The sequence below is a fragment of the Aedes albopictus genome, chromosome 1 (genome assembly GCF_035046485.1).
Source record: "Aedes albopictus strain Foshan chromosome 1, AalbF5, whole genome shotgun sequence".
Taxonomy (NCBI): Eukaryota; Metazoa; Arthropoda; class Insecta; order Diptera; family Culicidae; genus Aedes; species Aedes albopictus.
Genome location: NC_085136.1, coordinates 307756958 through 307768481, shown reverse-complemented (window position 1 = coordinate 307768481; position 11524 = coordinate 307756958). Strand labels below are relative to the sequence as shown.

The 11524-nt window shown below is 44.0% G+C and overlaps 2 protein-coding genes across 2 annotated transcripts; both read left to right on the top strand.

Annotated features, from left to right (window-relative positions):
• Window positions 1-2098: 2098 nt before the first annotated feature.
• On the top strand, window positions 2099-3146 carry LOC109405419 (ADP-ribosylation factor-like protein 6-interacting protein 4). The gene is made up of 2 exons (XM_019678485.3): window positions 2099-2850; window positions 3009-3146. Exon 1 carries the CDS (start codon window positions 2211-2213, stop codon window positions 2847-2849), a length of 639 nt encoding a protein of 212 aa, XP_019534030.3. The 5' UTR covers window positions 2099-2210; the 3' UTR covers window position 2850; window positions 3009-3146.
• A 67-nt stretch (window positions 3147-3213) lies between these two features.
• Window positions 3214-5341, top strand: LOC109408273 (uncharacterized). The gene is made up of 4 exons (XM_019681536.3): window positions 3214-3354; window positions 3418-3770; window positions 3834-3963; window positions 4107-5341. Exons 1-4 carry the CDS (start codon window positions 3302-3304, stop codon window positions 5131-5133), a joined length of 1563 nt encoding a protein of 520 aa, XP_019537081.3. The 5' UTR covers window positions 3214-3301; the 3' UTR covers window positions 5134-5341.
• Window positions 5342-11524: the final 6183 nt, after the last annotated feature.

Below are 11524 nucleotides of genomic sequence, written 5' to 3'. Positions count from 1 at the left end.
CCCGCCTGAAACGTGAAGCAGCAAAGGTCGGACTGGTGGTGAATGCGGCTAAGACAAAGTACATGCTGGTAGGTGGGACTGAGCGAGACAGGACAAGCCTTGGCAGCAATGTTACGATAGACGGGGATACTTTCGAGGTGGTAGAAGAATTCGTCTACCTCGGTTCCTTGCTAACGGCTGACAATAACGTGAGCCGTGAAATACGAAGGCGCATCATCAGTGGAAGTCGTGCCTATTATGGGCTCCAGAAGAAACTGCGGTCAAAAAAGATTCACCCCCGCACCAAATGTACCATGTACAAGACGTTAATAAGACCGGTGGTTCTCTACGGGCACGAGACGTGGACGATGCTCGAGGAGGACATGCAAGCACTCGGAGTTTTCGAGCGACGGGTGCTAAGGACGATCTTCGGCGGCGTACAGGAGAACGGTGTGTGGCGGAGAAGGATGAACCACGAGCTCGCTGCACTTTATGGCGAACCCAACATCCAGAAGGTAGCCAAAGCCGGAAGGATACGGTGGGCAGGGCATGTTGCAAGAATGCCGGACAACAACCCTGCAAAGTTGGTGTTTGCTAACCACCCGGTTGGTACAAGAAGGCGTGGAGCGCAGAGAGCACGATGGGCGGACCAGGTGGAGCGTGATCTGGCGAGTGTTGGGCGTGACCGACGTTGGAGAGCTGCAGCTGCAAATCGAGTATTATGGCGGCAAATTGTTGATTCAGTATTATTATGAATTTGATGTTAACTAAATAAATGAATGGCAGCTATTTCAGCTGCTATCAAATCCATGTCCTCAATGTCGGTCAGCAGCAGCAGCTTGGATCAAGAATTCATACCGCCCCCAAGACAGGACTTTCCTTTGGTCTCCCGCCAGCTAGCTTGACCGCAAGTGCATCGACACGGGCGATGAAGTAGTTGTGATGCGTTGCTTCGGAAGTGTGTCCGGATCTAGTTCTAACCCGGAGGATCGGCGTAACGTCTCAGACTCGGTCCCAGATTGGCCTTTTTTCGCGACAAATTATTTGTTTTTATGGTGTTTAGAGCGGATCAAAACAAAAAAAATTACTGTCATATTTGACAGCCAGCTGATGGGCCTTTTCATTTGACGTCTTAAATCAGCTGATTGTTCGGGCGTTTGACAGTTCTTCTATGAAGATGACACGTTCTTGTTAGCAGCTGTTGTTCAAGCTTTGTAAACAAATGCATGCACGGATCTGTCACATGAAAAGGCCTATTGAAAATTCTCCGCATCTCTCCAAAAAAGCCGTAGGGGAGATAGGGGCTCATCGGGTTTTGTGGAAAAAAATATTATAGGAGATTATAGGGCTAAAGTGCTACTTCGCAGGTTTTTCAATGTTTTCCGATAGTTAGAGGCTTCAAAACATATGGGTTCTTTGGGAAAGTATGCTCAATAAATTGTCGGAAAGCCGTAGAGCACATAAAATTTTTTGACGGGAATGGTCTATCGCGAGGCAAATTGTTAGAAAGAGAGGCAAGATAGGAAAAATAACACGGCGTCCCGTTTCACCTTAAGTCAAAATGGTAGCGCTGCGCGGGTTGCTCGAATAGTAGCCGCCGTTAATGTTGCTCTTATGTCGTTTTCGTTTTTGCGGTGGAGCTACACCGGTGTAGCACTTTTGCACCGAAAACGTTCGTTTTTGATTTTCGTGCTACACCGGTGCTACACTTTATCTGCACCGCGCATGATAGTGTAGCACTCAAAAAATCGGGAGTGTAGCTAGTGCACACCGTGTCCACCAATCAGCGTTTGCAAAGTTGTCAATATTTTGGTGTTTATACACGCACACCAATGCAACTGCACCGAAAATGTTCGTTTATTCAGCGAAAAGTGTAGCACGAAGCGGTGTAGCACCGCCGCAAAAACGAAAACGACATTAGGAAGCCAATTTCGTAGATTAATCTACGACGGGGCTTCGGTGTTAAGGAGGTTCTAGCCGTTATTTTTGCCAGTTACGCCCTATTCGTAAATTACTCTGGAAGTGCAAGTCAGTAACTGTTATACACTTTTATTTTTCACAGGGGCTTTCCCTCAGCACACCCCTACTGTGACCTTTGTTTGATTTTTCTTCACGCAGGTAAACAAGTAAAACAAAAAAAAACTTGTTTGCCAACAAGACGGCAGGATTTTGCGACGGATTCAATCCGTAGCGTTTGTTCCGGGTTTACCTAAAAATCGAGCCAGCAAAGAATGAAGATCAGCAAAAAGCGAAAATCGCGTCGCGACTCATCGTCATCATCTTCCGGTAGTGGTAGTAACAGTAGTAGCAGCAGCCGGAGTAGCTCCTCCGATAGTTCGGCCAGCAGTCGCAGCAGCTCCAGTGGTCCATATCGTAAAAAGTCCAAAAAATCCCGCCGGGAGGAGAGAAAAGAGAAGAAAAGGCTGGAGAAGGCGCTCCGAAAGGAAGCCAAGCGAGAACGGAAGGAGGCCAAGGCACGGCAGAGAGCGGTGAAGAAAAAGGAGCGAGAACAGCGAAAGACCGAGAAGCGACTCCGGAAGCAGCAGAAGAAGGATCGCGAACGGAATGAGACGGCGACGACGACGACAACAGCGAAGAGTGGAGCGGTCGGGGACGACTGCGGAGTACCGCTGGACCTGATGAACACCCGGGCGCGAGCGCCGGAAACCCGGGAGCAGTACGAGGCGCGCCAATCGGTGGTGCGCCGGGTAGTAGATCCGGAAACGGGCCGGACCCGGTTGGTAAAAGGCGACGGGGAGATTCTGGAGGAGTGCGTAAGTCGCGAGCGGCATCAGGAAATTAATCGGCAAGCTACGGCCGGAGATGGAGCCGAATTCCAACGGAAGACCATCGGTTGGAAGTTCGATTAAGGTGGAGGCCATTATAGATTTAACGCTGAATATAAGAGTAATTGAAGGGGATGATAGGATTCTTGTTAATTAGATTTTAGAGAATCTCCATGTTAAAAAATAACATTTTTCTGTTACACCCTTTTCATACTAAATGCACAGTTTGTTTACATTTTGCAGCTAAAACGTCATTCGTCTGTTGTCACTGTAAGCTGTCAGATCACTCAGCATCACAACAAAATTCGACAAAAGCGCAGCACGGTGCACGATGGGACGTTTGCGCAAACGTCACATTCGGTGCTGCTTCTCGGAGCCCAAACTCCCCTTTCAGTTCAGGAGGAGTGGTAACGTAAACAATTGCCTGTCATCGATCCGTCACTACGGAAGTGGTGGCATAAACAAAGTGCAAATTTTCCTCAGTGAAAAGAGGTAGCCATTTTGGATTGCGATTTTTCGAGAATTTTCTCACCACCATGGAAGAAGAGCTGGAGGAGTTTCCCTTGCCGGAAATGCCTTTGCCGGCAGTGTAAGTTTTGTGACATTCCTACCTTTGGTATGAAACGAAAGAAAACATTACATTTCTTGGCAGTCCCGACAACGATCCGACGCAGTTTTGCCGGTTGTGCTTCTCGCAGAAGGACATCAATTGGGTCATCCGGACGTGCGGAACGGAAGTGGATCTTCCGTTTGTGAACACCATCGGCGAGTGTCTGGGCATATGGCTGAGCTTGGAGGAGGATTTCCCTTATGCGGTGTGTTTGGAGTGCACCAAACGGCTAGAGGGAATCATCGAGTTCCGGGAAATCAGTCGACGTTGCGATGAGGCGCTCAAAGCCAAACGTCGCGAGGATCCCAACGCAATGGTGCTGTTCTACGACTACCCGGAGGACAAGGTGTTTATTAATGGGTCGAGCAAGCCGGGCTGTTTCCGGGATGATCCAGGTGGGTTCGGTGCCGGGCGGTTTTGTGCCAGTTTTGCTTTTATCCATTATGTTTGCGTTTTAGATTTTGAAGCGGAAGCGATTCTTCCGGAAGTGATACTGAGTGAAGAGAAGGCTCCAGATGTACCTCCTCCAGTCGAGAATCCCGGACAAATTCGGATGAGCCAGGCGGAGAAAAAGTTGGCGCTGAAAAAGTGAGTCTTTTGAACTGTTCTATAGTTTTTGCCAAAGGGTTCTGGCTTCTGGGTTAAGGAGGCTCTGGAACCACCTAACTATAACTGCAGATTCGAGGGGTTTGACATTTCCACTAAAAACTGTTTTCTCTTCTGCCCCGCAGCTACATGGATTCATATCTTCGGTGGACATCGGAAATCGAGGCCAAGAAAGACGATGACGAAGCTACCGATGCCGCCCCAGAAACCGAAGAGCACGAAAACGTTCCGGAGCTGAGCATCCTGAGCGAGACGTACATAAACCTGGACCGACGAACACCGCCGCCGCCACCACCTCCGCCCATCAAAAAGACAGTCACACTCAGTGGGTACACTTGCAGCGTTTGTCGAAAGACTTTCCGTACCAAGGCAATCCTGCAGGAACACAGAGCGGCCGTTCACAGAAAATCCACAGAAAAGAAAATTAGGGGTGACTCCGAATGTCTGGACTGCGGCCAGGTGTTCATGACGGTGAACCTGATGAAGTTGCACGCTATGCGGCACAGGCGCGACATGCTGATCAGCTGCAAGACCTGCGGCATTCAGTTCGTGAAGGAACACGAACTCCAGGCGCACCTGAAAAACAACGGCTGCCGGATGATGGCATTCGGCAAGTGTAAGTATTGCGACAGGGTCTTTTCACGGCGGGGTCGCTACATCTTCCACCTGAAGAATCTCCATCCGGATAAGCCGCTTCCGGAACCGGACGAGACAGTCACCGACAGGAACGAATCGGAAACCGATCCCTCTGTGGAGCAGGATGGTCGCTTCGTCGTAATGCTAGATCCTCTTCCGGACGAAGTCGTCGAAGCTTGCCGGACAAACGAAAGGCTAGTGTGCACGCTATGCTACGAGCAGTTTTCTGACCTTCCCTCCTACAACGGTCACCACCCCGCGTGTTTCAATCAGCATTACGATGGCATCACCGGCTCAGGTTCCAGTAGTTTATCATCATCACCCCCACCACCGTACAAACTGTGCGAGTGCGACTCCTGCACAGCGATATTCGAGTCCATCGATCCGTTCGTCGAGCACCTGCGGGAACACGAACAACCGTTGCGAATCAAACCGCACGATTGTGTTCAGTGCAGTGGCCGGAACCCGAAGTTCCTGATGCACCCGCACAGCCCGTCGATGATTCTCGGCGATTAGGTGCGACTCTCATCGTCAAGTACTGTAGGTATATGTTTCGTGTTGAAACACTCGTCTATTATTCTCATTGGCCAGGAGTGCACAGTCACCGCCGGAAGCTCATGGCTGAGTTTTATGATAAGTAAGTCACCTTATTTAACTTTTGTTTCACTGTTTTTTTTTTCTCTCTTTTTATTTAAATCACAAATAAATGAGCTAGTGCAATGGACCGGATCAACCTCGTTGGATTAAGTTGAGAAATGTCCATGGCTCGAACAGCGTTGGCTTGGATTGGTATTCACCCGATCTGATTCGTCGGAAAACCATGTTTTGGCTCATGGAAATCTTTAGTGTTGTCCACTGATACACACCACAGTTTCACTGGCGTACAGCAGCACATATTTTTCTTCTTCCTCGTTTGAGCCGTCTGTTGACCGCTCTTAGAGTAGTACACTTAGTAGACTAGTACAGGGCCAGTGACTAAGACTATCATATATATAAAAGCTCAGAGTTGTCTGTCCTTCCGTCACGCTATAAAATGTTTCATTGAAATGTTTCACAGAATAAAAGCTTCAATAACCATTGCACTGTAGCATTGTACCTGTTTTGAAATGGTGCATCATTGATTTGATGCATCGTTGCATTGTTGCGTCATTGCATTGTTGCATTGCTGCATCGCTGAATTGGTGTATCGTTGCATTAGTGCATCATTGGATTGGTGCATCGTTGCATTGGCGCATCATTGCATAGGTACATCGTTGCATTGTTGCATCGTTACATTGGTGCATCGCTGAATTGGTCCATCGTTGCATTGGTGCACGTTGCATAGGTGCATAGTTGCATTGGTACATCGTTACATTAGTGCATCGCTGCATTGGTGTATCGTTGCATTAGTGCATCATTGGATTGGTGCATCATTGCATTGGTGAACGTTGCATAGACGCATAGTTGCAGTGGTACATCGTTGCATTTGTGCGTCGTTGAATTGGTGCGTTAGTGCATCACTGCATTGGTGCTTCGCTGAATTGGTCCATCGTTGCATAGGTGCATCGCTGCATTCTTGCATTGGTGTATTGTATTATTGCATCGATGCATTGTAGTATCGCTATATTGTTGTATCGTTTCATTGATGCATCGTTGCATTTTTGCATTGCTGCATCAATCCAGTAGAAAAATCTAGAAGTTCCATTACATATAACATGAGCTAGAACCCTACAACAGTCTGTCCTTCCGTCACACTTTGAAATGTTTCACTGAAATAATTCACCATTGCTATATCAAGCTTCTAAAAATTTCGAGAACTTTCTGGAAGGTATTGACCTTTTCAGGTATAATAATCAAGAGAACATTCTAGAATGTTCTGGAACATCCAAATGCTTAAACTTCCAGAACTATCAGTTTCAGAAAAAAAAACGTTCTGGAATGTTGTGGAGTATCCAACTTCTTAAATTTTCAATGTGTGTACTTGGAAGTATACCTTCAGGCGTTTTTCATTTCTAGAACATTCACCCATTCAATGAACAAAAACCCTACAACAGTCGTCTAGGGTTAAAAAGACAATTCATGATAGAATAAATTCTGGCGCGTCTGATAAGTCAAGTGCTGAGTGAAATGTTTCACATATTTATTGATACACTGGCTTCTGAGAAGAAGCTTCCTCAATTGTTATTCTAGAAGTTTCAAGAATCTCCTTGATGGTTAAAAATTTTCTTAATTTATGTTAAAACATCAAAAACAATTGCATCAAAATAGGACTGCATGAAATCAAACAGAGAGTTGTCTATCTGTGCTATCGCCATGCTTAGCAAAGTTTCACTGAAATATTTCACGTACATATAGCAGCATTGTATGAACTAAAAATAATAAGAAGAAAAAGCAAAAAAGGAAGGAAGATGAGGTTTTAAATATACCGCATTTAGTTCACCACTGAACTGCGAACTGCGACTTCTATAGTGCGAAAACGTAAATAAAAGTGCGCGATCGCATCAAATCAGGTTGATGTCTTCGGCGCACTAATTCTTAAATCTATGGTGAACAAGTGCTCTGAAGACACCGAGTTGATTTGATGCAATTGCGCACTTTTATTAGCGTTTTCGCACTCGTGAAAACTAGTGCGATAGTCCAGTGGTGAACTAAATGCGCTATACTGTTCCAGAACTTTCCACGAGTGCTTGAGATTTTTCTTTTTTTTCAGGTTCCAAGCATAATAGGATACATATTCGAATGTTCTCAGATTGGATAACAATACAGTCAGGTCTTTTTTTACGCGGCCGCTTAAATGAAAACTCCATACAAAAAAAAAATCATCGTCTTATTTTTGAATGATCGTCGAGAAATGGTGAGACTTTTTTTACGCGGTTTTTTGAATTTTGAACTGAGTTTTATTTTTACGCGGTACGTATCTCCCGCATAAAAAAACCTGACTAAACTTCTAGAGCTTGCGGAAGAAGAAACACAAGTTTCTAGAATATTCTAGAACACTTCGGAGGAATTAATTGAGCATATTCTTTTCATAATTGGAAGAAATTTCCAAAGTTTCCAAAAACAAGGAATAGAAGATTTTCTAGGATATATTTCGAAGGAATGAAGAGACATATAAATTTAATGTTCTTGAACTTCTTCCTTCGACTTTTAAAAAATTTCTGGAAATTTCATAGGAGAAGAAGATGAAGATACGTATGATTTTGGAATTTTCCAAAAAATTCTTAGATGTATAATACAATCACCAAACATTTTTGAAAAATTACGGAATATTCAGAAGTTAGCTGTTCCGAATACAAATGGATTTTAGAAATATTCCTGTGAGGATAAGAATATGAATTCAAAGATTCGTGAACATTCCCGAGCATTCTTCGTAGGAATCAAACCAATAACATACTTGAGTATTTATCACGAAAAATAGCGTATTTAAAAGTTTTCTGTTTGAATTCGGCCAGAAAAAGATAAATTAAGTAGTAGAACACTTCAGAGGAATAAATATAGTTTCTTTATAAAATTGAAGATAAACTTAAAACGCATATCAAACATTTTAACATTAAGTCATTAAGACGAAACTGGATCCATTTCCTCACTTTTTTGATTTTTATAAAATAACGAAGCAATATTTTCAAAATCGGTTTTCGTGCGCATGTAGAGTATGGATCAAGGTATCTCCTGATTTTTTTTTCTGGTGGAAAATGTTTGTCGTTTTTGCAGAAACCATTTTTGAACAAAATAACACAAAAAAATGGTTTCTGAAAAAATGGAAAACATTTTGCACCACAAAAAAAAAAATCAGAAAATATCTCGATCCATACTCTACATGTGCACGAAAACCGATTTTGAAAATATTGATTCGTTATTTTATAAAAAAAATCAAAAACCAAAAAAAAGAGCAAATCCTTCCAGTTTCGCCTTAAGACAATTTGCGGAATAACGAAAACATGGCTAGCCACGTAGGGTCAGCTAGTTCTAGTATAGTATCGCTGAAGCGGTTCAAAGCATTCATTCCGAAAAGCTTTGTGACTGTGAAGGGAGTAATCGCGGGAATTACAGAGGAGTTGGAGGCAGAGGAAATACTAACGGACATCGAGACAAACAAGGAAATGATGGAAGTATTCAGGATGCAACAAACGGTGGCACCCGGCAAACGAATGCCGACCAAAAAGTTAGGCGAAGTATCCCGAAGCAACAAGTTGTCAGAATATCTCAGAGTCTACTCTGTTATAACGAAGGTGGAGCCGTATGCGACGGAGGCAGTCATGTGCAATGCATGCCGGCGCTACGGTCACATCGCCCTAAACTGCAAGAGCCAGAAACGACGCGGAAACTGTAGCGAAACACCCGAGACACAAGACAACAATCAAGAGTGCCCGAATCGAACGCGATGTGTACATTGGCAAGGACAGTCAGAGGTCATCCGATGTGAGGTGTCCAGAACGCAAGAAACAAAACGACATCAAAAAGCTAATGACCAGCAAGAATCTGACGTACCAGGAAGCTCGCGATGAATTTGGAGGGTGGTATCACATTTCCCGGAATGCCACTTCCCGGAATGCCATTTCCCGGAGTGACATTTCCCAGAATGACATTTGCCGGAATGACACATTTCTCGGAATGATCATTTTCCCGGAATGCCACTTCCCGGAATGATCATTTTTCCGGAATGCCATTTCCCGGAATACCATTTCCCGGAGTGACATTTCCCGGAATTACTATTTTTGCAAAATTGGGTTTTAAGTCATTAGGGAGCTAAGGTGCTAGGTCATTCAATTGAATGACTTAAATTCTAAGGACGGACATTGGGCAGTCTAGTCGAATAGTTTGATTTTGATATGTGCTCAAGTTATGTGCACCTTGAAGGAACAGCCTATTTTAAAAGAAGGAAAAATCTCTGATGGGAGAGTTTGTGATGTGGTCAATATTACACCATCATAGCATCCCAATGAATTGCTAATGTTGTATACATATGCCTCGAAAGAACAGCCTATCTTTAAAAGAAGGAAAAATTTCTGATAATAGAGTTAGTAGTATGTATATGCATTTATGATAATCAAACAATTCAACTCGGCTGCTATACTGTACTATTGGCGGTCACTCTACTAACTCTCCCATCAGAGATTTTTCCTTCTTTTAAGGCCGCACGGGACGACGTGTAATTTTTCCTATCTTACCTCTCTTTCTAACAATTTGCCTCGCGATTTTGAAGAAGCAAATATCAATTTCCATTGCACTGACGTAGCTGAAACTTTAGTCGATTGTGCACCACAAGTGAGCAAATGAACGATCAAATTTCTAGTCAATAATATGAAGTATAAGTTGAGATTTGCATCTTACTAACAACAGAGCAATGGCGGACGATTCAACCACCGTCCCGTCCGGCCTTAAAAATAGGCTGTTCTTTCAAGGTGTATCTTCTTCTTCTTCTTTATGGCTCTACATCTCCATTGGGACTTGGCCTGCCTCGCTTCAACTTAGTGTTCTTTGAACACATCCACATTTATTAATTGAATGGCTTTCTTCGCCTACCATTGCATGAATTTGTATATTGTGAGGCAAGTACAATGATACACTATGCCCAGGGAGTCGAGAAAATTTTCTCAACCGGAACAGGAATCGAACCTCGGCTTAACATACTTCAGCCCTAATGATCGAGCATCATTCCGGGAAATGTCACTCCGGGAAATGGCATTCCGCGAAATGTGTCATTCCGGGAAATGGTATTCCGGGAAATGTGTCATTCCGGGAAATGTCACTCCGGAAAATGGCATTCCGGGAAATGTGTCATTCCGGGAAATGTCACTCCGGGAAATGGCATTCCGGGTGATGGCATTCCGGGAAATGTGATACCACCATTTGGAGTGGTCGTAAGTAACGGATACACCATCCTCGGAAAGGCTGATGAGTTTCCTTTGATCTACGAAAGCTTCGCGAACGTATTGAAGAAATCTGCTAATCAGCAGATAAGTGCTTCGAAATACCAATCGGTACCAAGAGCAAACAACCACGTAACAAACACTGGAACATAAAAGTTCTAGCAACAGTAAAGAAGCAAATACGCCCAAATGACAAGAAACCAAAATACAAGTACAAGGAGAGAGAAATCGACGAGAATGGGTTTGAAAGTCAGGTATTCGAACAAGAAAAGGAAGACATATGCAGAACACAAGGGAGGAACAAGAAGTAACCAAGGCGGAAACACAGGTAACAAATGTAGAAAAACATTTGAAGCTGCGGAAAGGATGGGAATCGAATGAAAAATGAAGGAAATCGCACGACAAAAGGACGAGTTACATTCAACGGTTAGAAGAACATTCAATCAGCTTTCGAAGGCCATTGCTACGATGGACGAAAACGGGTACTACGTGCTCGAGGAGGTAGTCAAGCAGCTAGCGGTGTCTCTTGGATATGAGGTAGAGGACGCAATTCCCAATGATACTTCCAAAAATGGCGACGTTCAAGATAATACAGAGTAATATCCAAAGCCTCAACAGAAACAAAAACCACCTGGCACATGAGTTACGTTCAAGAAGACTCGAAGTAGCAATGCTATCCGAAATATGGACAAACGATAATATGATAGCGTTGTCGAGTATAACAGGTATCACAAAGTGCTAAAGTCACGTTTGGAACAAACCGGCAGAGAAGTTGGCATATTCCTTCGCGATGTGTATTACTACGTACCATAGGATAGAACTTCTACCGACATGCTGGAGGTTATAGGTATCACTATAGTGTCGATATACGTAAACCCGAGGATAACAATGTCAGCGAAAACGGCAGGACTAGAAAAACTTTGCAGAAACGGAAGTCTACAAAAAATCTGCTGATTGGAGGCTTCAATGCTCACAACGAAGCCTGTGTCTTTGTTATATAGAAGGAAGGAGGGATGTTGAAGAGAGTGTTCAACCGCCTTTCTAACGAAGAAAATCTG

Bases quoted from the DNA above. Each gene is read 5' to 3' on its own strand.
- LOC109405419 (XM_019678485.3), top strand. From the start codon at position 2,211: ATGAAGATCAGCAAAAAGCGAAAATCGCGTCGCGACTCATCGTCATCA.
- LOC109408273 (XM_019681536.3), top strand. From the start codon at position 3,302: ATGGAAGAAGAGCTGGAGGAGTTTCCCTTGCCGGAAATGCCTTTGCCG. The intron at 3,355-3,417 runs GTAAGTTTTGTG...ATTTCTTGGCAG, and splicing joins GAAATGCCTTTGCCGGCAGT to TCCCGACAACGATCCGACGC. The intron at 3,771-3,833 runs GTGGGTTCGGTG...TTTGCGTTTTAG, and splicing joins CTGTTTCCGGGATGATCCAG to ATTTTGAAGCGGAAGCGATT.